Source organism: Glycine soja, chromosome 18 (genome assembly GCF_004193775.1).
Source record: "Glycine soja cultivar W05 chromosome 18, ASM419377v2, whole genome shotgun sequence".
Taxonomy (NCBI): domain Eukaryota; kingdom Viridiplantae; phylum Streptophyta; class Magnoliopsida; order Fabales; family Fabaceae; genus Glycine; species Glycine soja.
This window is the reverse complement of record NC_041019.1, coordinates 44,880,762-44,901,862: the sequence shown is the minus strand read 5'-3', so window position 1 is coordinate 44,901,862 and position 21,101 is coordinate 44,880,762. Positions and strand designations below refer to the sequence as shown.

Sequence of the window (21,101 nt, the reverse complement as noted above, 5' to 3'; positions counted from 1 at the left end):
CCTTCTTTAGTAGCTCTAGCCCAAGCCTCTTGGAGTCTTCTATCTAATACCCTTGGGGGTAGGATTGCATCATATTCCTTCAAATATAGACTATTAAAATTAATTTACTTAGCTTTATAATTACGTTTATATATCATTACTCTATTTATTAAAATTTCATCTTTAATTATATATAATTTCCATAAAAAAAGTATAAGTTATGTGATAATTTTATAAATATATAAACAATAAAAATTTTAACATAAATATTATCATAAATTTATAAATAAAATATGTGTCTATATAAGTTTGATTTCAATTAAATTGAATTTTTTCCTAAAAACAAATCCAAAATTTACTCTAATCTAATAAAAAGTTTAAGTTATTAGATTTTCAGTTTTTTCAATTTTTAAATTATTTTTTTAATTTTCATTAAATTGGATTGGTCATTATAAACACTATAGTAGTGTGTTTGGATGGAGCAATTCAGTAAGGGAATTCATCTCTTCATGAAATTGAAAAAGATTCATGATAAAATAACTTATTTGGATAGAATATTTGAAAGGAGCTTTAATTTTTGGTATTTTTATGAATCATTTTGATCGACTAAAATAGTGAGATTTCAAATTCTCTCAAAAATAAAGAATTTGAAATTCTTTTTTTGGAGCTGCTCACTCAAACTCACATTATTGCTCATGATTCTTTCTTGCTCAACACTTGCAACTACGGGTGACCAAATTTTTTATGACCGACATTGACATAAGTTATTTTTCACTGACATTGGCCAAGGTTTTTTCAGTTAGAATTTTTTGTATGATATCAACCAAAGCTATTTTTTGCCGATATCAGCTAAGATTTTTTTTAGATGATGTTGGTTAGGGTTTTTTCTCACTAACGCCAGTCATGAGAATTTTTTGCTAACATCGGTCAAGGATATTTTTTGGTCGTTGTCGTCCTGGTTTTTTCAGTTGATGCTGACCAATGATTTTTTTAGTGGACATCGGCTAGATTTTTTCTACTAACATCGGTCATGACTAACATTTGAGTAGACACGTGCTAGGATTTTTCAGCCGACATGAGCTAGGTTTTTCCAGCCAACATCAGCTAGGGTTATTTTTCAGCTGATGTTAACTAGGGTGTTTTGGCTTATGTCAAATAAATTTTCTTAAACGACGTTGGTTAGGATTTTTTTTGCTAACATCGACTAGGCTTTTCTACTAACATCAGCCAAAGTTATTTCTTAACCACATTAGCTAGGGTTTTTGGTTGATGTTGACTAGTTTTTTTTCTGCTAACACTAGCTAGGTATTTTTGATCGACATCAAACATGATTATTTTTAGTCGACGTCGACTAGGTTCTTTCAGTCGACATCCACTAGAGTTTTTTCGGTCGACATCGGTCAGAGCTATTTTTTAGTCAACATCAGCCAATGTTATTTTATAGCCTATGTTGGCTAGGGTTTTTTGTCCGACATTGATTAGGGTTATTTTTTAGCCAACTTAGACTAGGGATTTTTCAACCAACGTTGACCAATGATGTTTTTCAATCGAGGTCGGATAGGTTCTATTGGTCGACATCGACTTGTTATTTTTTAGTCGATGTTGGGTAGAATTTTTTTGTCAACGCCTGTTAGGGTTTTTAAGGTCGATGTTGGTTAGTAAGGGCTATTTATCGACTGAAAAATCCCCATAAGGCATCAACCAAAAAATCTTAAGCCGACGTTGGCTAAAAATAGTCTTGGTCAATGTCGTTTGAAAAGGCCTTAGCCGATGTCGGCCAAACAAACCCTAAGCGGCGTTGGTAAAAAAACCTAGTCAATATCGGCAAAAAAAATAGACTCAACCAACGCTAGCCGAAAAATAATCCCGACTGACGTCAGCTGACAAATATTTCTGGATACTTTGACAAAATAAACCCTATTTGATGTCAATCAAAAAATAGTCAGCTGAAAAATATCACTAGTTGTGGTCAGACAAAACAACCCTAGTTAAAATTATCAATATTTTGTATTTTTAAATTATTATAAATTGAAAAATATTTTTAAATTAATATTTTAAAATTAGATCGTATTTGTTTTCTATAAAATTTAATATAGAAATTTCATCTATTTAAAATATAAAATTAAAATTTTGCATATGAAAAAAATTAAATTGTCTTATCCAAACAAAAAATTTAAAATTAAAAAAATTTAAATTAATTTATCCAAACAAAACATCTAAAGGATAAAAGAAATTAAAATCAACACAATTCAAATTGCAAACTTTTCAAATCTCTTAAAATTTGGCATTTACGATCCAAACACAAGTTGTTCACCTAGGAGTAGGTGGGATTAGCCAAGTGTTCACTAGTGAATAGGCCAGAGCCTCACGGATTTTGTGTCACTCCAAAGAGAGAATCCGTGATTGCATCGTACAACTCCAACAGAAAAATAGCCTCCTCCTTATACGTGGCTTGTTAGCCGCGTACCTGGGAACCTCAAACTCTTAACTGTTTCCATTCACCAGAAAAAGAACACCGCAACCCTCTCCGCCTGTGTTTCTTTTTATTTCTTTCTCATCTTTCTTTCTTCTTCAATCCATCGTTTCTCTTCAATGGATCCCACTCGAGCTTTTGTAAAGAGTGTCAAGCGTGTCGTCGTCAAGGTCTCTTTCGTTTCTTAATCACACAACGTACTCTGTTTCGTACAGAGGAAACCTAGAAAACAATTGTTCTTCATGTTTTTAAGCTGATGTCACGTGTGCATGGAAGGGGTGGCTCTGATTGGATATTTTTACTATTAACAAGGTTTTAAATATTAGTGGCAATGGTTGTATTGTGGTTTTGCCGTGTTTGTTGATATGGTGGCAGCCAATACAGTCGAGGGACAGTTAAAAAATCTTGATGTTATAATTCAAATCACAGTTGCAGACTGTTTTTAATAACCTTGACTATTAATATATTTCATAGGTGAACTAGGAAAATGAGATCTACTGGAAATTGTCACTTTTATTGAACCAAATCAAATTGGATTTTTCCTCTTACTTTTACATGTGTGTTACTAATCAACTAGCCCTGCTAATCAGTATCCTAAGACAATGGTTAAAGAATCAATTTGAATAAAAAAAATTCATTTTTTAAGATGGCATTAGGATAGCATTAGAAATCACAATAGAATGTAGTGGTACATTTTTTTAATAATTTTATTTTTATTTTTGATTTCTTAACTGGTGCATGAGGACATGGTTAGCATCTTCCTTGACTATTTTTTATTTCTTAACCTGATGGCGCTGCTTAACATTTTCCTTGATTAATTAGTATATTATCAGTGAAACTATTTTTTTTTCTTATATCATTCTTTAAGTAACCTTTAGTTTTTTTCTCATACTTTGAAGGTTGGAACAGCTGTGGTTACTCGTAGTGATGGAAGATTAGCATTGGGAAGACTTGGAGCTCTCTGCGAGCAGGTATAAGCATTTTGCCCTGTTAAACCAGAATAGCATTTATATCACTTTAATTTAATTTCTATGCATTTAGTACATTGTCATCCTCTAAGAAATCACTACTTTTTAATTAGTTAATACAAAAAGTTGGCAATTGTAAAAAAAATTGTGTATTTAAATTAAATTCATATAAGAAGACCTCTAAAGATAACAATTAACATCCATCTATTCATATCATGAACGCAAACTTGTATCTGAATAGCGTATAAACAAAATAGCAGATCCGAATCCAGCAAAATACCCCAATATTTTATTCTAATGTTTTTTTCTGTATTTATACATAAAAAAAATTACATGAATAAAGGAATAGGGTGAATAGATGGAGCTGAACTAACAAAATTTTCTTGTGTTTGGAGTTCTTCAATGATCATGTAGTTTTTGTTGTAACTGAAAGCTATGTTTCCTGCAGCTTAAAGAGCTAAATAACAACGATTATGAGGTTATATTAGTGACTTCAGGAGCAGTCGGTCTTGGCCGGCAAAGACTAAGATATCGAAGATTGGTCAATAGCAGGTTTTTGTAATTTCTCTTTTTCTGTAGCAAATACACAATTTTCAAAGACATGCATGGATCTTTTCGCTTTCTGTTAATAGTTAGTACATACTTTCGTTGTTCGAATCCGGAAACAGCCTCTTTGCATATGCAAGGGTAAGGCTGCGTACAATATCCCTCCCCCATACCTTCGCATAGCGAAGAGCCTCTGGGCAATGGGGTACGAAGTTTTTTTATACTTTCGTTGCATCAATTTGTAAAGTTTGGTAGGTGAGGTTCCTAAGAAATAATAATTTTTTCATGCAATATAAAACTGAAGAGAAAAAAAATATATCAGCCTTAATCATTGATTTGTATCTTGTATCAAACAGAACAGAAAAGTTGTGGTGCAATTGTAAAATCATTGTGTTTGAAGAAGTAATTCAACTTTTTCATTGCCCCCTCCGAGCATGCTTCCTTTTGTAGTTTTGTTCTTTTTTGAAATGTTAAAAGAGCATCAATATGAGTTTGTGCAAACTGTTAAGCCGTATAGCATTGAGAAGGAACTTGTGCAAACTTTTTCAAGTTTCTATCAACATGAGCTTGGTAGAGTTTTGAGGGTCAGAGGAGGAAAAGAACCTAAGATAAAAAAGGTTTGTTTGTTATGCAGCTTTTCAGATCTTCAAAATCCACAAGGAGATCTTGATGGGAAAGCATGTGCAGCTGTTGGACAGAGTAGTCTCATGGCTCTCTATGATATCATGTTTAGTCAGGTGCACACTAAATTAAGTTGTGCATTCAATATGTCCCTAATCTTGAGTTTGTATGTTTTGCCATAATACATTAGCAGGTGTTTTATTAATCTAATTGCTTCCTCTATATTGATGTGGTGATATATCATTTGCTTGGTGCAGCTTGATGTAACTTCATCACAACTTCTTGTGAATGATGGGTTTTTTAGGGATACGGCTTTCAGAAAACAACTTTCAGACACTGTGAGCTCGTTATTAGATTTAAGGGTTATCCCCATCTTCAATGAAAACGATGCTGTTAGTACTAGGAAGGCACCCTATGAGGTATTGTGCTTCCTTGCACAAATTTACCTTTGTGAAAATATACTCTTTTTTTCTTTAAAAATATTAGTTTGATTTTGTTGGTCTTGTGACATTGAATTATTACCTTTAAGGGCAAGAACTGTCTGCAGGATTCTTCTGGTATTTTCTGGGACAACGACAGTTTGGCTGGTCTATTGGCTTTGGAACTTAAAGCTGACCTCCTTGTTCTATTGAGTGATGTTGAGGGTCTTTATAGTGGCCCTCCATCTGACCCCAAGTCAAAGTTAATTCATACATATGTAAAAGAAAAGCATCAAAGAGAAATTACTTTTGGAGAAAAGTCAAGATTGGGAAGAGGGGGTATGACTGCTAAAGTTAATGCTGCTGTTTGTGCTGCTTATGCTGGCACACCTGTGATTATTACTAGGTACCTTCAATTTTAAGCTGAGATTTTTCATAATATAAGAAAATGTTGACACTGACAAAGGAAAATGTTGACATTGAGACTGTTTAACTACTTTTCATTTCACTTTAGAACCGACATACCCGGAGACAGACATTGTTTTAATTAATTTTGTTTTGACTATTGGAGAGTTGTTAACTACTCAATTCCCCAAGTCGTAAAATTGTTGGCAAAGCACCAGGAATAAAATGGAAGATTAAAATCTCATACCAACTGGCTTGTAAAGGATTTTTATCCTTTCTTGGTTGTGAAAAGGTTATGGATAACCATCCAGTTGGTCTGACAACGCTTTGTAGATATTCCACTAACTTCATGAGATCATGTCCATTCCATACTCATTTCCCTTGTTTGTTAATTGGAAAAGGAAAAAAAAAAAAGACTGCGTTGTAACTCTCCAGTTCAAGTGATGAAAATATATTCAGATTTCTGTTGTAAGCAATTTTCAGTCTTCTACTGATGAATGAGTTCACCTGCGTACAAGCATGTGTATGGAATTTTGCATTTTTTCTGACTTCAAATTGCATTTCAACCTCCTTTGAAGTGGCTATGCTACAGACAACATCATACGAGTGCTTCGAGGAGAAAGAATTGGTACTGTCTTTCACAAAGATGCTCATTTGTGGACCAGCATAAAGGAAGTGAGTGCTCATGAAATGGCAGTGGCAGCACGTAATAGTTCTAGACGACTTCAGGCAAGTAAAGTTGCATATTTAAAATGTGAATAGAAGGGTTCACTTTCATTAATTTCTTTAAGTATCAGCAATTTAATCTATACTAATTTCTTTTTGGTTATTGCCAAGAAAATGAATGCAGATAGGAAGTCTCGTGGTATTATATAATTGGTGCTTCTGGTTTCAGGTCCTAAATTCTGATGAAAGGAGGAAAATATTGCTGGCAATGGCTGATGCATTAAAGAATAATGAAAGTGTGATAAGGCTTGAGAATGGAGCTGATGTTGCTGATGCAGAGGAGATGGGATATGAGAAAGCACTTATATCACGTTTAACCCTGAGACCTGAGAAGGTAAGAGCTTTATTGTTTACTTAGTGAAGTAAAAAATTGAAAGACAACTTGCCCAGCTTTTTGTTAGTGTCATGTCCAAATAACGCCTACTGACCTACTGTAAACTTGTCAAAGCAGGTTGTGTGAAGTTTTCTCTTTGATTGAGCTTGTCTGACCTTGGTTTTTGTATTTTTCAGATCTCTAGTCTTGTAAAGTCTGTTCGCATGCTAGCTGAGATGGAAGAACCCATTGGTCAGATCTTAAAGAGAACTGAGGTCAAAACCCCTTATATAATTATGTTAATACTAGCTAGCATATAAGTAACACATGAAATTGTTTCTATGATGTTTTAACATTCAACAAATGTAATATATTTTCAACATTTGACTTTTGCTGTTATTCAATAACAAATTCTAGAAAATGTTATCAAAACATGCATCCTATTACTGGCATTCATTTTGGCAATTCTGATTACTGCTCTGTGTCCAGCTAGCAGATAAACTCATCCTGGAGAAAATATCATGTCCTTTGGGTGTACTCCTGGTTATATTCGAGTCTCGACCAGATGCCCTTGTTCAGGTTAAGAGACCCTATTCCTTCTCATTTGTAATTCATTCTACATCTTCATTAAAAAGGTCAAATATATGAGCAACAAGTAGAGATCTATTATTTTGAGTCTAGTGATACTAATCAAGTTTTGAAAATTTGTTTAGTGTATTAAGATAGTTGTTGAAATGCATTAATAGATAGCTGCATTGGCCATTCGAAGTGGAAATGGTCTATTACTTAAAGGAGGAAAGGAAGCCAAACGATCAAATGCAATCTTACACAAGGTTTGTAAAATTTATCATAGACCAGGTTTTTTTTATCTGATTAATCCAAATAAGAATTGTCTGTAGTATTTTTCCCATAATTTTAATTTATAAATATGTTTTCATCTTTAGTTTCATCATTATTGTAGGTCATTACTTCAATTATTCCAGATACAGTGGGTGACAAACTCATTGGGCTTGTGACTTCAAGAGAACATATTCCAGATCTGCTCAAGGCAAGTAAAATTCCTAAAATTTATTTGTCTGAAATGATTTTCAACTAATTATACTTTGCCACAGCTTGATGACGTGATAGATCTTGTGGTCCCCAGAGGCAGTAACAAACTTGTTTCTCAAATCAAGGATTCCACAAAGATTCCTGTTCTTGGTCATGCTGGTAATATATGATTTACATTTCCTATTTTTGATTGATATTTCAAAGTAGGGTTTTATTAAATTGTTATTTTTGTCATGCAGATGGAATATGTCATGTATATGTAGACAAAACAGCTAATATTGATATGGCAAAGAAGATTATTAGGGATGCAAAGATTGATTACCCTGCAGCCTGCAATGCAATGGTAATTTTACATCCCCTGGAATGCCTCCTCTAATGCATGTTCATCTACATCCATATCTTCGTTTGAGTTTTCTTCATTTGCCATTCATTATGTAAATCGAATCTATAGAGTCAGCTTAATACAATATTGTGTGCTGATGTTCTTAGGAAACACTTCTTGTACACGTAGATTTGTCAAGGAATGGTGGACTTGATGAACTTGTTGCTGAACTCCGACATGAAGGTTTGGCCTTGGTTGTTGCAAATAAATTTATGATGAACAAAACATGCATTCAAGTTGGAATTTTATATTTTCTTTTTTTAAATCCTTTTTAGCTTCTATTTTGAACACCCTTTACATAATTAGATGAAATTTTGATATTATAAATATTGGTGCTTATTTCTTCTTCTTTACATTTAGTCGGATTGTTTTTTTCTGAAAACTAATGAGTATTCTGTGCACTGAACTTGTCTTTTTAAATTTAGTTTCAATGTTTGCTTTTTTTAAGGAAATTTTTGTTTCAATGTTAAAAAAATAACTGCAACTTAAGAGAGAATGCATTTAAAATCAAAAAGAGAAAACATGTTTCATAAGTAATTAAAAGAAAACTTCAATTAAAAGGTGAACTGTAATCATATATAATTGGTGATCGTTTTTTTCTGACTTCTGAGGGTTATCGGTTTCAGAGTTTATGAAACTGAATTAATCTCATTCTATTTATTTCAATGAAGTATTTTTCTTTTCTAAAAGATTACTAGGATATGGATGGTCTAGACCATGCTGCTAAACTGGAAAATATGTACAATAGGGATAACATGACTGCTGTAAATTATCAATTTGCAGGCGTTCAATTATATGGTGGACCAAGAGCCAGTTCCTTATTAAAGATTTCTGAAACACACTCTTTCCATCTGGAGTATAGCTCACTGGCTTGTACAATTGAAATAGTGGATGATGTATTTGCTGCCATTGAACACATACATCACAATGGAAGGCAAATTCAAGTTCCCCTACAAAATCTATGTTTTGATTCTCTATATCTTAAAAATCTATTTCTTTCCTGTTTCTGCAGTGCTCATACTGAATGCATTGTTGCAGAAGACTCTGAAATTGCCGAAGCTTTCTTAAGTCAGGTTGACAGGTAAAAGTAGATTTTTTTTTCAGTAACCTTGTTTGATCCTTTGCTTCCAGTGTCAAGTTCCAAGAGATACTGCAGCCCTGCAGTAATTTTTCTGAACAGCTAACCTCTTCAGCTTCTAAAATTTGGATGTCATTTTTATTGGATATTACATTTGTCACAAAGTCTAATTCTTTATATTTGTTGCTTTCATTGGGTTCCATGCTTTCTACTACAGAGGCAGTTTAGTTGTGTGGCTTGTTCCATCTGTTCACTAATTAAAGTAGAAATGTAAATGTTAACGTAATATGTTATGGATATTTATACCTCACTTTTTCTCTACTGTTTTTATTTTATTTGGATTTGGATCCTATAATGTGTTCGATACACTTTTAGAGAGTAAAGTGTGAGGTTGATAACTACTGATAAAAAAGAAAAAGAAACGAAACCAATAGTATAAAATAGTATATGCAAAGAGTTAACAGAATTTTAGGAACCATGAACATAACATTTTCACATATATGAAGATGTTTTGATCAAATCAGGATGGATAAGATCAAGAATGAGATCATTAGGAAGAAGGTTGGAGTGGTGTGTATGGAAGACAAGAAAATTATTCTCAAAAGGTGCATGGTAAGACGAGAAAGAAAACCACTTAGGTAAACCACATGGTTGAAAACATAATGTTGTGTTCAAGGGGGGAGAACCAAGCCACTTAAGGGCTCCCACTGTCAACCAATTTTGATACCAATTGATAAGCATCCAAACACTTGGGGAAGCTCTCCCTTAAAAGCATAGCTGTAGGGGAGAGAACCGTCACTTAAGCATTCCACCGAGCATCCTATACTACTCGATATTGGACTTAGGCACTGCATAATACCCAAGCCCTACAAAATAATTTCTTGAAAATCTTCAGTTTTGCTTCAAACGTGCATTGAGGTCACTTATCATATTTCATTTGGACATACTTCCTTTAACAGTAAATAGCATTCCTGCTTCATTGTGTTTCTATGCATAAATATGAATAAATTTAGTCTAGACTTGATATTGATGTCAGAGGAATATACATTTTTGCTTGATTCTCAAACAGTGCTGCTGTATTCCACAACGCAAGTACAAGGTTTTGTGATGGAGCTCGGTTTGGCCTTGGTGCAGAGGTGGTGTACTTTCCATAAGCTTATTGTAATAATTAGCAGCACAGTTATTCAAATTTTCTCAACTGTTTTTGGCTTTATTGTTGATCAGGTTGGAATAAGCACAAGCCGACTTCATGCCAGAGGTCCCGTCGGAGTCGAAGGGTTGTTGACAAATAGATGGTATGGAATTCTCCAATGCCTTTTGGTTTTCATTTTATTCAAAGAAAATACAAAATGAACAAACATTTGCAATTATTGATGAATTTGCTAGCAATTGTTCTTGAAAAATTTTGTGTTACATTTATGTTCTTTTTACTTAATCATTCAAGCATTTCTAGAAATATAGTTTTAAACGCTGTACTATTTTAAATTGTACACTATATCATACACTTTATCGCAGGATATTGAGAGGGAGTGGGCAGGTGGTAAATGGTGATCGAGGGGTCACTTATACTTACAAGGATCTGCCAGTAAAAGCATAAAATGTGCAGGCAGAGATCAGTTTAAGCTACTTAGGATTATTGTTGTTCACCTCATTCAACCAGAAGCAATTTTTCTGTTCTATTTTTCATATACAGAAGTTGCTTCGGTGCGTGCAGTGTATATCTTAACTACCACTTACCCCTTTCCAGGTTTTTTTTCTTACACGGAACATGCTCTGCAGAAATAAAATAAGTGCATGAATTATATTATTTGGCTATATACTGTTTCTTTTATTTATTTATAAAAATACTACTTGGGATTGTGAAACAGCAATGCAGAGCCAAATAGAAATATATATTGTTGACACAGGCCATCTGAAGCGGTGCATATTCTTGTGAAGTTGAATAATCATATTGTTTGCCATGGAATTTGTCCTCTTGTGTACATATTTATAAAAGCCCTGTCTGTAGTTGCACAAGAGCGTTTTCAGTTTCTTTTCATTAAAGGTTTTGTTGTCCAATTGTTCATATGGTCCATGTGACATCCTTTACCCCAACATGTATATAAATAAATAAAAACATATAAAACGCATAATCTAATTAAATCAATTTTATTTAATAAAATCGTAAGTTAATACAGGTTCAAGTTTACAAAAGAACTCATGTTAATTAGCAGAATAAAATAAAATAAAATAAAATGATATGTTTGGAACATCATGTAATTAAAATAAAAAATCATGTCATCACAGGATCTAAAGACATACAAAACACAGGAGTGAGTTATTACATTGCTAAACAAGTAGAGATAAACGAAGACAAGTATAAGTATAACAAGTTCAACTTAGCACAATTCGCATCATTTTACCACTCATTGCATAACATCACTTGTTCCAAGGATTTAATTACAAAATCACATTTCACACCTTCACATTAATTACATGTTCAAAACAAAAAATCTCAAATACAGCACAACATCTCACACTCACACAATTCATTACCCACCATCACGTAGTAAGTCACAATGATCATTACACGAGCGTTATACAACAGATACACTAAGACTCAATCCTATATGCAATGTGGTACCATGTCAGTGAAACACAACACCAAAGTGCCTAGGAGTACATAACAAGACACGCACACAATGGGTATGTCGTCAGGTCACTCTCACTAAGTGAAATCATAAGGTGACTAGTCAAGATCACTTTGTTTTGTGAGAATGCTCCAACCATATGGGAACAATATAGTCTTAAAGGAACACTCAAACCGAGTGTATTTACCCCCAAGACCTAGACTCCAAAGAATTCATTAAGGTCTCCCATTCCTAATTCAAGTTCAACCCCTAAAATAACTTTTGCATGCAGACACTGCTCATGAATTATACAATATTCACAACCTCACTTATTTTCAAACATGTTTAACACAATGCGCTATAATTTAGCACCTCGGGTTCTTAACTTGGAACCCTACACTTTCCTTTTAACACCTCACACATTCCATTACAGTTTAACACCTCAAGTTCCTAATTTGAAACCCTACACTTTTCTTTTAACACCTCGTGCATTGCGCTACAATTTAACACCTTAGTTTCCTAACTTGGAACCTTACACTTTACTTTTAATACCTCACGCATAAACACTTTTCTCCAGGTAAACACCAATTGGATTATTGTATAATTTACAACTCAAAACACAAGTAATACCACATCAAGTATTAACTTCACATTTATTCATAATCATATCCCATGTCCACAATTTAACACCTTCCAACATCACAATCCACCACCACACGTTCACGTGTATCTCACAAATTAACACATGCTCAACTTGTCACTTATAATCGATCTCAATACAATTCATAATATACAAATAATATTACATATATAAACACACCCAATATATAAATAACTGAACACACAAATATTCTAGTCATAAATTTACAAAGTGAAATATAATCAAACAAAGTTACACCAAGGATTCACTAAAACTTTCGAATAGCCTTATAGTTAAATAGACTTTGACCAATTTTAAAGAATAAAAACATGAAACAATATATAAACTCATACTAAATATTAAAACTAAAATAACAATCGAGAATGGCATTCTATTAGTCTATTCTAATTCCAAATTATAATATTAATTCCAAACTATATATATAAAAAAAACCTAAAATGCACGAAAAGGGGAAAAATACAAAATCAATATCTCACTCCCTCTTACGGTAAATCTCTCCTTACTTAATTTCATCAATTCATGCTGATTAGAAAAGACCTAATTTCTAGGTTTCACACTCAACACAAGAACATATCAATTTCACAATAATTTCACATCGGGATATCAATTGATTTGTCAAACAAAGTCAATTCGCAAATAAAAGAATAAGAACAAAATTGAAATTCATAAAACAATCCAAAATAACCCAAAATTTATCCTATAGGGATTCTTGCACATGTCCATTCTAATTCTCAAGCACGAGTAACTCATCTCTTACCTCTAAGAGAGCTCACGTGTGTAGTCTGGCAGCGATAACAACATTTCTAGTAGTTTCCCAAGATTTCTCAAGCTTTTTCCTCTAATTACTCTACTAGGGTTTTCAAGCGTTAAAGAGAAGGAGAATGAATTAGAGTCTTAATTTTACTCTCTCCGGGAGAGGGACATTTCTTTCTCTACAAACATTATTTCACAAATTTCAATTGTGGGAATGTGCAAAAATGAGTTCCAAGGGTGGTGTTTGAATTTCAGGATGATCCAACGGTTAAGGAATCTAAGATCGTAGTTTTAATGGAACAAGTTTGGGTGTATGCAAAAAAATGAGAGAATATTGGGAGGGAAAGAAGAAAAAACAAATTTGGAAGATAAAAAACATGTAAAAATGTATCGTAAATATAAAATTGACATGATATATCTCTATCCATAGTTAAAGTACTTTGAGTTTATTATTTACTATATATTTTACTTTTTCATTAAATAAATAACCAATTAAAATATCATTTATGTTTTAAAACATTATTTTACTCTATTTATTTTTTAATACTATAAAACCCTTATTTTAATTAACAAAAATTATTTAATCTCATTTATTTAATTCTTAAAAACTCTATTAATTTTTAAATAAATTTTTTTATTTATTTTATGAAAAAATGGAATATTACATCTCATGGACTCTATAAAGAGGGCTTGTTTGATGTAGCTACAGCTTTTCTTCTAGAAATTAACATGCTGTATACAGTAGATTCAAGCCATGCAAATGATGATTGATGAATATGTAAAGTGACCCTCAATAATGTATTAGATTGAAGATGGAAGCGGTATCTTCCTTTAGTTGCATATATCTGATGGAACCGTGTTAGACTGTTATTAGATCAGCAATGGCAAGAGTTGGCAATTGATTGCTACTAAAACAAGTGTTGTAGCAATTAAACCATGTGCCAAATCTAGTATTTTAGTTGAAAATGATACGGTGGTGATAAGATTTATACAAGCCCTATTTTAAAAAACAGCCAATATAAAAATTCTGTTTGTTTTTTAATATTGAAAGACTTTTTTATTATTTTTTTGGGTAAGTGAAGCTATTTTTAAAATGATACAATTTTTAGGTGCTTTTGATGTTTTTAGGGCAAGATTGAAATTTTACCTTAATAATTAGTACAATAAAGACGGGCATCAAAAAGTTAATGTTAATTATTGAAGTAAGATGATAATTTTGATTAGAAAAGAGAATAAAAAATACTTGAGGTGTATTTGATTCCCTTCTCACTTTTTCATTTTAAAATTATTATTTTCTAAAACAATTGTGTACTACTCAACAATCAAATTCTCATTCAAAATCTACCAAATTTGGAAAATTGGTTCCAAAACATGTGTTTTAAAAACTCAAAAACAGAAATTGTTGGGAGATGTTGAAAATGATACGGTTGTGATAAGATTTATACAAGGCCTATTTTAAAAAACAGCCAATATAAAAATTCTCTTTTTGCTTTTGAATATTGGAAGACTTTTTTATTATTTTTTTAAGTGAAGTTATTTTTAAAATAACAAATTTTTTAGGTGTTTTTTATTTTTTTCAGGCAAGATTGAAATTTTACCTCAGTAATTAATACAATGAAGACGGACATCAAAGGTCAATGTTGACTATTGAAGTGAAACGACAATTTTGATTAGAGAACTGAATAAAAAAAATACTTGGGGTATATTTGATTCCCTTCTCACTTTTCTTATTTTAAAATTACTATTTTCTAAAACAATTGTGCACTACTCAACAATCAAATTCTCATTCAAAATCTACCAAATTTTTAAAATTGGTTCCAAAACAAGTGTTTTAAAAACTGAAGAGAAACTGTTGGGAGATGTTTTCTCATATTCAGTTTTTATCTACTCAACAATCAATTTTTTATCCCAAATTATTAAATTTTGAAAAAAAAAATCGAATCAAGTGATTTAAAAACCAAAAAAACTGAAATAGTTGAGATGTTTTCTCATCTTCTGTTTTCATATTGTTCAACATCTCCCTCAATTTTACACCCTGCTCTTTGTTTTGCACCACCATCCACTAGCTATTTAAGCAACCTTCTTTAGTTGTATTTTGAATACTAAAAACAGTTTTTGACAACAAAATCAAACACGCCTTTAAAGTACTCTGTCTAAGTTTAATTTAAATCCTTTTTAATATAATAAAAAAGTGTTTCATGTAACATTCTATTTTTCGTAAAAAAAATAAAAAAAAAATATTTTATTTAAAAATAAATAGAGTTTTAGAAAAATAATGTAATTTTTTTAATTAAATAAATAAGGAGAAATAATTTTATTAATTAAAATAATAATTTTAAGGTAAATAAAATAAATATATGTTCTTAAGAAATGCTTTATTTATTTATTTGATAGGGAGTAAAATAGAATTTTTTTTATAAAATGATAAAATGAAGAAAAAATAGAATAAATAATAGATCCTTGGACCATAAATAATGATCTTTCTTTAGAGCTTGGGTACTTAATTGATTCATTTACTTCTATTATGTCAATATTAATTACTACTGTTGGCATTCTGGTCCTTATTTATAGTGATAATTATATGTCTCATGATCAAGGATATTTGAGATTTTTTGCTTATCTAACTCTTTTTAATATTTCAAGGTTGGGATTAGTTACTTGTTCGAATTTGATAGCCTAGTTATAATATGTCTTTACGCTTCCTCTTCCTCTCAATTCCGTTTCTCTTATTCATCTCCTAAAAACCTCTCTTTTTCCCGCTTACACCTAAACCTGTCTCAGTAAAACGATAATATTGGACTCGTTAACTGTTGGATCGTCGTGAAATTTGAACACCATGTTTAGAACTTATTTTTGAAAATACTCACCATTGGAATTTTCAAAATAATGTCTTTGGTGAGGGGAATGTCCATCTCACATAGCTCTTTGTTTTTCCCACATAGACTGAAACCCATCCCAGTAAAACTACGACTTAGACTCTTAACCGTTGGATCGTCGTGAAATTTGAACACCAAGTTCAAAATGCATTGCCACACATCTCCACCATTGGGATTTGCAAAATAATGTCCGTGGAAGGAGAAATTCTCTTTGCATGCATACAGTGAACTAGAGGCTCCAATTCCTTCTTCTTCTCTCTAACGCTTGGAGACCCTAACAGAGCAAACAGAGAAAAAGCTTGAAAAATCTTAGGGAACCGCTAGATACACTGCTATCATGGCTGGACTACACACGTGAGTCCACTTAGAGGTATAGGGTGAGTTTATTGCAATTAGGGTTAGAAGGAGCATGTGCAGAATCCTTAAGGGATCAAATTGGAGTTTATTTTGGAATGTTTATTATGTTGTAATTCTTCATGTATGATTATAATTACGAGATTGTAATATTGAGATCATGAAATTGTGATTAAAATTGTGTGTAAGTGATAAATTGAATATGTGATGAATTATGAAATAACATGTTGCTTTGATATCATAACATTTTTATTGAGATTGAGTATAAGTACAAAGTTGAATATTTTGTGAAATACATGTAAACATGTGATGGTGGATTGTGACGTTGTGATATGTTAAAATTGTGGACATGAAATTCGGTTGTGAATAAATGTGTGGTTAACACTTGATGTGACAATACTTGTGTTGTAAGCTGTGAATTATACAATAGTTCGACTAGTGTTTACCTTGAAAAAAGTGTTTATGCATAGTGTTAAAGGGAAAGTGTAGGATTCCTAGTTAGGAACCTAAAGTGTTAAATTGTAGCGCAATGTGTTAAACGTGTTTCAAACACGAGTGTAAGATCGTGGGTATTGTATAATTGATGAGCAGTGTCTGCGTGTAAAAATTATTTTAGGGGTTGAACCTGATTAGGAAGGTGAGGTCCTAGCGGATTCTTTGAAATCTAGGCCTTAGAGGTAAAGACATTCGATTCGATTGCTTCTTTAAGCCTATGTTGATCCCATATGGTTAGAGCATTCTTGCAAAACAGAGTGATCATGACTGTTCACCTTATGATTTTACTTAGTGAGAGTCATCTCACATACCCATTGTGTGGTGTGTCTTGTTATATACTCTTAAGGGCTCCAGTGTGGTTTTTCACTGACATGGTACCACAATGCATAGTCTTAGTATAAATGTTGCATAACGCCGGTGAATTGTTTATTATGAAATTGATGAATGTTGTTACGTCTTGACTCAAGTGTATGATTCATGTGTAATGTGATTGGTGATTGAAAAATGAATTTTAAATGATAATGTGGTGAAGTAAAGTAAATTGTATTAAGCTGAGCTATGTTATAAAGACTTCTATAATTTATACTCATTATGTCTTTGTTTATCTGTATTTTATTTAGAAATGTGATAACTCATTCTCTATGTGTTGTTTGTGTTTGGATCTTGTGATGATCTCGAACCTTGTGTTCGTGGGATAGATGACTAGGTGAATGACTTTAAAGAACCTCGTGTTAAAGGGCACTAAGACACAATGCTCTAATAGAATGTAACATTGGAGCATAAATTTTTATTTCAATTGCATAATGTTATTTTACTTTATTTTATTCCATTGTTTAACAAAACTTCTTTTGTAAACTTTGACGGCCTTGTTCTGAGCCGAATATATTTTTAATAAGTCTTATTTGATAATAGTGAAGCAAATATGACCATTTTACTCATACAAACTCTTTTATGTTGATTGAATAAAATCATTTTAATTAAATTTCGTAATTTTATATATTTTTTTTATTTATATGTATGTTAATATAGAGGGTGTCACATTTTCAATGCTAAACATTATTTTACAATTGGTATATCTAGTTGTAGCGTTAAGTACTCCAACTGTATGTTTTCACTATCACTATCGGTACATAGAAAGTCAAGATATTCTCTTTCTGGTTATAATTTTATCTTTAGAGTCTATATAAGTGAAATTTGTATTGAAGGGGTACAGGCTGACAGAGTGCTGCTTGAAGCAAAATGAAATGCACTGAGTAGAACTCACCACACCTATGTAGTAAATGTTCTTTAATGTCATGTCTTAGTTATTATCTACTTTTTAATTGGCAGCAAGTTTGAAAAGTTGTTTTCTGTTTGTTTTGCTTCCAATAAAACAATAAATTCATAGATAAAAGTAAAAAATTTACTCAAAGGTCTCGTAAACAATTAAAGAATCGTTCAAATTTTCTTTTGTTCATATGTGAGGATTCACATAAAACCGTAGAGGGGTGATTGTCTTCGGACAATACAAATTTTAAACATTCCTACAATTTGTAATTTTATATCAGTAACAAGAATTCAATGTCAAATTACATCCTGAGCTTTATCAAAAGTAATCTGCATTTCATATTTCTCCATCCCACAATTCTTCAAGACTTTTGTAAGGACTACAAGTTTCATGGACAGCGGATTCATTTCGAAGTAACCTTTGCTGCATCAGACAATAAACAAACTAACAAATGAATAAACTGAAAAAAAAAATGTTGGATGCAATGTGCACAAGAATGAATTATTTGTATGTTTAGAAAGCATTTCAACCTGGTGTATCTGTGATAATTTTGAGAAGAGCTCAGGAGGAAGGCACCAATCAAATAAACTAAGGTTCTCCTTGATCCTAGATTCATTTACACTTTTTGGAAGAACACTGTGACCACTTTGGAGTCCCCAGCGCAATGCCACTTGTGCTGGAGACTTGTGAAGCTTTTCAGCTATTTCAATCAACAGTGGTTCCTTCAAGATTTCCCCCTTTACCCATGATCCAGGAGAGCCTAAAGGACAATATGCCTGCATGGAAAAAATTGTTGGTTGTTAACAAAACACAAGCAACAGAACCTCAATTACAGGATAAGAAAAACATCACTTAGATCAGTTAGAGTAATACTGTGAGATGAACACCGGTAGACTTGCACAAATTGTGAAGCGCAGGTTGCTGCCACACTGGGTGACATTCAACTTGGTTAACTGCTGGTGGAATCTTAGCATATCCAAGCAAGTCTTGCAGCTTCTTAGTTGAAAAGTTGCTCACCCCAATTGCGCGTGCCTGACCTGAGGCAAACAAACCTTCCATTGCATTCCATGTCTCAGGAAGACACAAAGGAGCCATAATCTCAGGGTCCCAACCTCTTGAACCCGGCTTCGTCCTAAATGGCCAATGCATCTTTCACAAAATAATTTATCATCAAATTTCATACAATCATCTCCAGTTGCAGTATCATTGCACAGAGTTTTAAAATCAAGAATCATACAAGATATAAATCAATGTAGTCAAGCTTTAGGTCCTCAAGAGTCCTAGTCAGTGCCTTTGAGACATCTTCAGGTGCACAGTCACTGATCCTGTATGGTTAAAAAATTTAAGGCAACCAGAGGAATTCACAACTCTGAACAGAATATACAACACCAAAGTGGGTTGAGGTTTTATCTTTCTTTCTTGCATTCTAAAATCTTCTTTATAATCAAATAGTAAATGAAATATACAGGTGCTCTCAAGTATGTTAAAAGCGAAATTAAATTAGAATGCAATGTAAAGATTTTTTTATTCTGTATTCAAATCATAGATTGTGATATATTGTAAGCTTATTAACTTTTGTAATATTTACTTTAAAAGCTAAATTTAAGATGATTTTCTAATGAGTTGACTGCATAGAAATCTTTACATTAATGGTTTATGAAAATTAAACTCATCAAAGGCTTGATTGGGAAAAAGTGAGGTCAATTTATCTAAGGTTAAGGATTAGTCGAAAGTATACCATAGCTTTGATGTGATGAACATCTCACTACGCTGTACTACCCCAGTAGAAAATAGTGTTTTCAGAGCCTCCCCTACCTGCATCAAATTTAAGCGTAAGCCTTGCATCAAGAAAGCCAGAACAAACAAAACCAATTATCCCCCCTTCAAAAAACAATATTATCAGACAAAAACAATTTGATTATCATATACCTCTTTTTCATTATCATATATCCTAGCACAATCTATATGCCTGTAACCAGCCTGCACACAGAATTAGGGCAATTTCAACCAAAGCAGAAATTAGCACATGAAGCTCTTTCTCTTGTTACCAAATACTAACTCTCTCTCAATAGAATGAAGATATAAAGACAAAATGCAAAGAAAGCACCTTGACTGCAGCAATAACAGCATCACCCACAACACCTGGAGGAGCTTTCCATGTTCCAAGACCAACCGATGGAATCTTTGCACCAGTATTCAGATCAAAATGTAAAGGCCCATTTGTATTTTCTTTGTCCATGATCTCCTGCAGAAGAATCAAAATGATTAAACTATGATACAAATAATTGATTAACATAAACAGATTTTAAATCCAAAGGCAGCAACCTATACCCTTTTGAGTCAAATTGCTAAAGATTTTTACTTTATTTTTTTTTTTATCTTTTTTATATACCGCAAATGTTGAGGGAAGGATAACTTTATATTGACTAAGCAAGTTTATGTGTATGGTATTGGTACGTGGCATAAACCAAAAGTTTAGGCAAAAAAGTTGGATCACTGGTAATGACTCTAAAGTCTAAACAATAACTACGGAGCCATGAAACCAATGGAAGAAGGAAATTTACCCTTACCCAAATCACCGTTTGGCAACGGGGATTCACGTGATTATGCTTTGATAAAGCGAGATAATTCCTAGAAAAAATAAAAAAAAAATAGCTTCAATATATATCAAGTTCAAATTAATATCTGCAACTAAACTATCGAGGGTCCAGGTCACTTGATTTGATTGAGCAGGGGTTTGAGTTATTCTAAACCTATTTTGATTACTATGGACCCAAAAAAAAAAAAAAAATTAATATCTGCAACTCCTTTCCAGTTTGTTCGAGGTTCTCGGGTTCATTTTATGCTAGTTTTAAAATAATAATAATAATAATAATAAATCAATAAAAAGTTAATAAAAAGAAAATAGGCAGATATTGTTTTGTTAGGACTTAGGAAATTAAAAATAAAAATAAATTATTAAAATATATTAGCTCGAGACTATTATATAAGAAAAAACAATTTATCAGTATCAATAGAAATCTTTTAAATAGTAGAATTTTATAAAATAAATAATTATTTATATAATTATAATTTATAATAAATCATCTTTTAAATATATAAATTATATTTTATATTTAAATAAAC

At 32.3% G+C, this 21,101-nt stretch overlaps 2 protein-coding genes across 6 annotated transcripts; one reads left to right on the top strand and one right to left on the bottom strand.

Annotated features, from left to right (window-relative positions):
- The first annotated feature begins 2,338 nt into the window (after positions 1-2,338).
- LOC114395792 (delta-1-pyrroline-5-carboxylate synthase-like) lies at positions 2,339-10,866 on the top strand. 2 transcript variants are annotated; one of them, XM_028357636.1, is made up of 20 exons: positions 2,339-2,622; positions 3,352-3,423; positions 3,869-3,972; positions 4,601-4,703; positions 4,845-5,006; positions 5,135-5,412; positions 5,990-6,140; positions 6,307-6,471; positions 6,648-6,725; positions 6,940-7,029; positions 7,197-7,283; positions 7,412-7,498; positions 7,563-7,659; positions 7,740-7,843; positions 7,990-8,065; positions 8,666-8,816; positions 8,895-8,963; positions 10,030-10,096; positions 10,185-10,255; positions 10,476-10,866. In XM_028357636.1, the coding sequence occupies exons 1-20, from the start codon at positions 2,572-2,574 to the stop codon at positions 10,555-10,557; spliced, it is 2,145 nt and encodes a 714-aa protein (XP_028213437.1). In that variant the 5' UTR covers positions 2,339-2,571; the 3' UTR covers positions 10,558-10,866. The 2 variants fall into 2 exon arrangements, with proteins under 2 accessions (XP_028213437.1, XP_028213435.1); XM_028357634.1 differs by having other exon boundaries at positions 5,117-5,412.
- Positions 10,867-18,126: 7,260 nt separating this feature from the next.
- Positions 18,127-20,728, bottom strand: LOC114395431 (NADPH-dependent aldo-keto reductase, chloroplastic-like). 4 transcript variants are annotated; one of them, XM_028357212.1, is made up of 8 exons: positions 20,540-20,728; positions 20,083-20,220; positions 19,905-19,955; positions 19,714-19,790; positions 19,213-19,300; positions 18,849-19,124; positions 18,506-18,751; positions 18,127-18,398 (listed from the first exon to the last, which is right to left on the bottom strand). In XM_028357212.1, exons 2-8 carry the CDS (start codon positions 20,212-20,214, stop codon positions 18,312-18,314), a joined length of 957 nt encoding a protein of 318 aa, XP_028213013.1. In that variant the 5' UTR covers positions 20,215-20,220; positions 20,540-20,728; the 3' UTR covers positions 18,127-18,311. The 4 variants fall into 4 exon arrangements, with proteins under 4 accessions (XP_028213013.1, XP_028213012.1, XP_028213014.1 ...); XM_028357211.1 differs by having other exon boundaries at positions 20,546-20,728; XM_028357213.1 differs by lacking the exon at positions 20,540-20,728 and adding an exon at positions 20,301-20,482.
- Between the last annotated feature and the right edge of the window lie 373 nt (positions 20,729-21,101).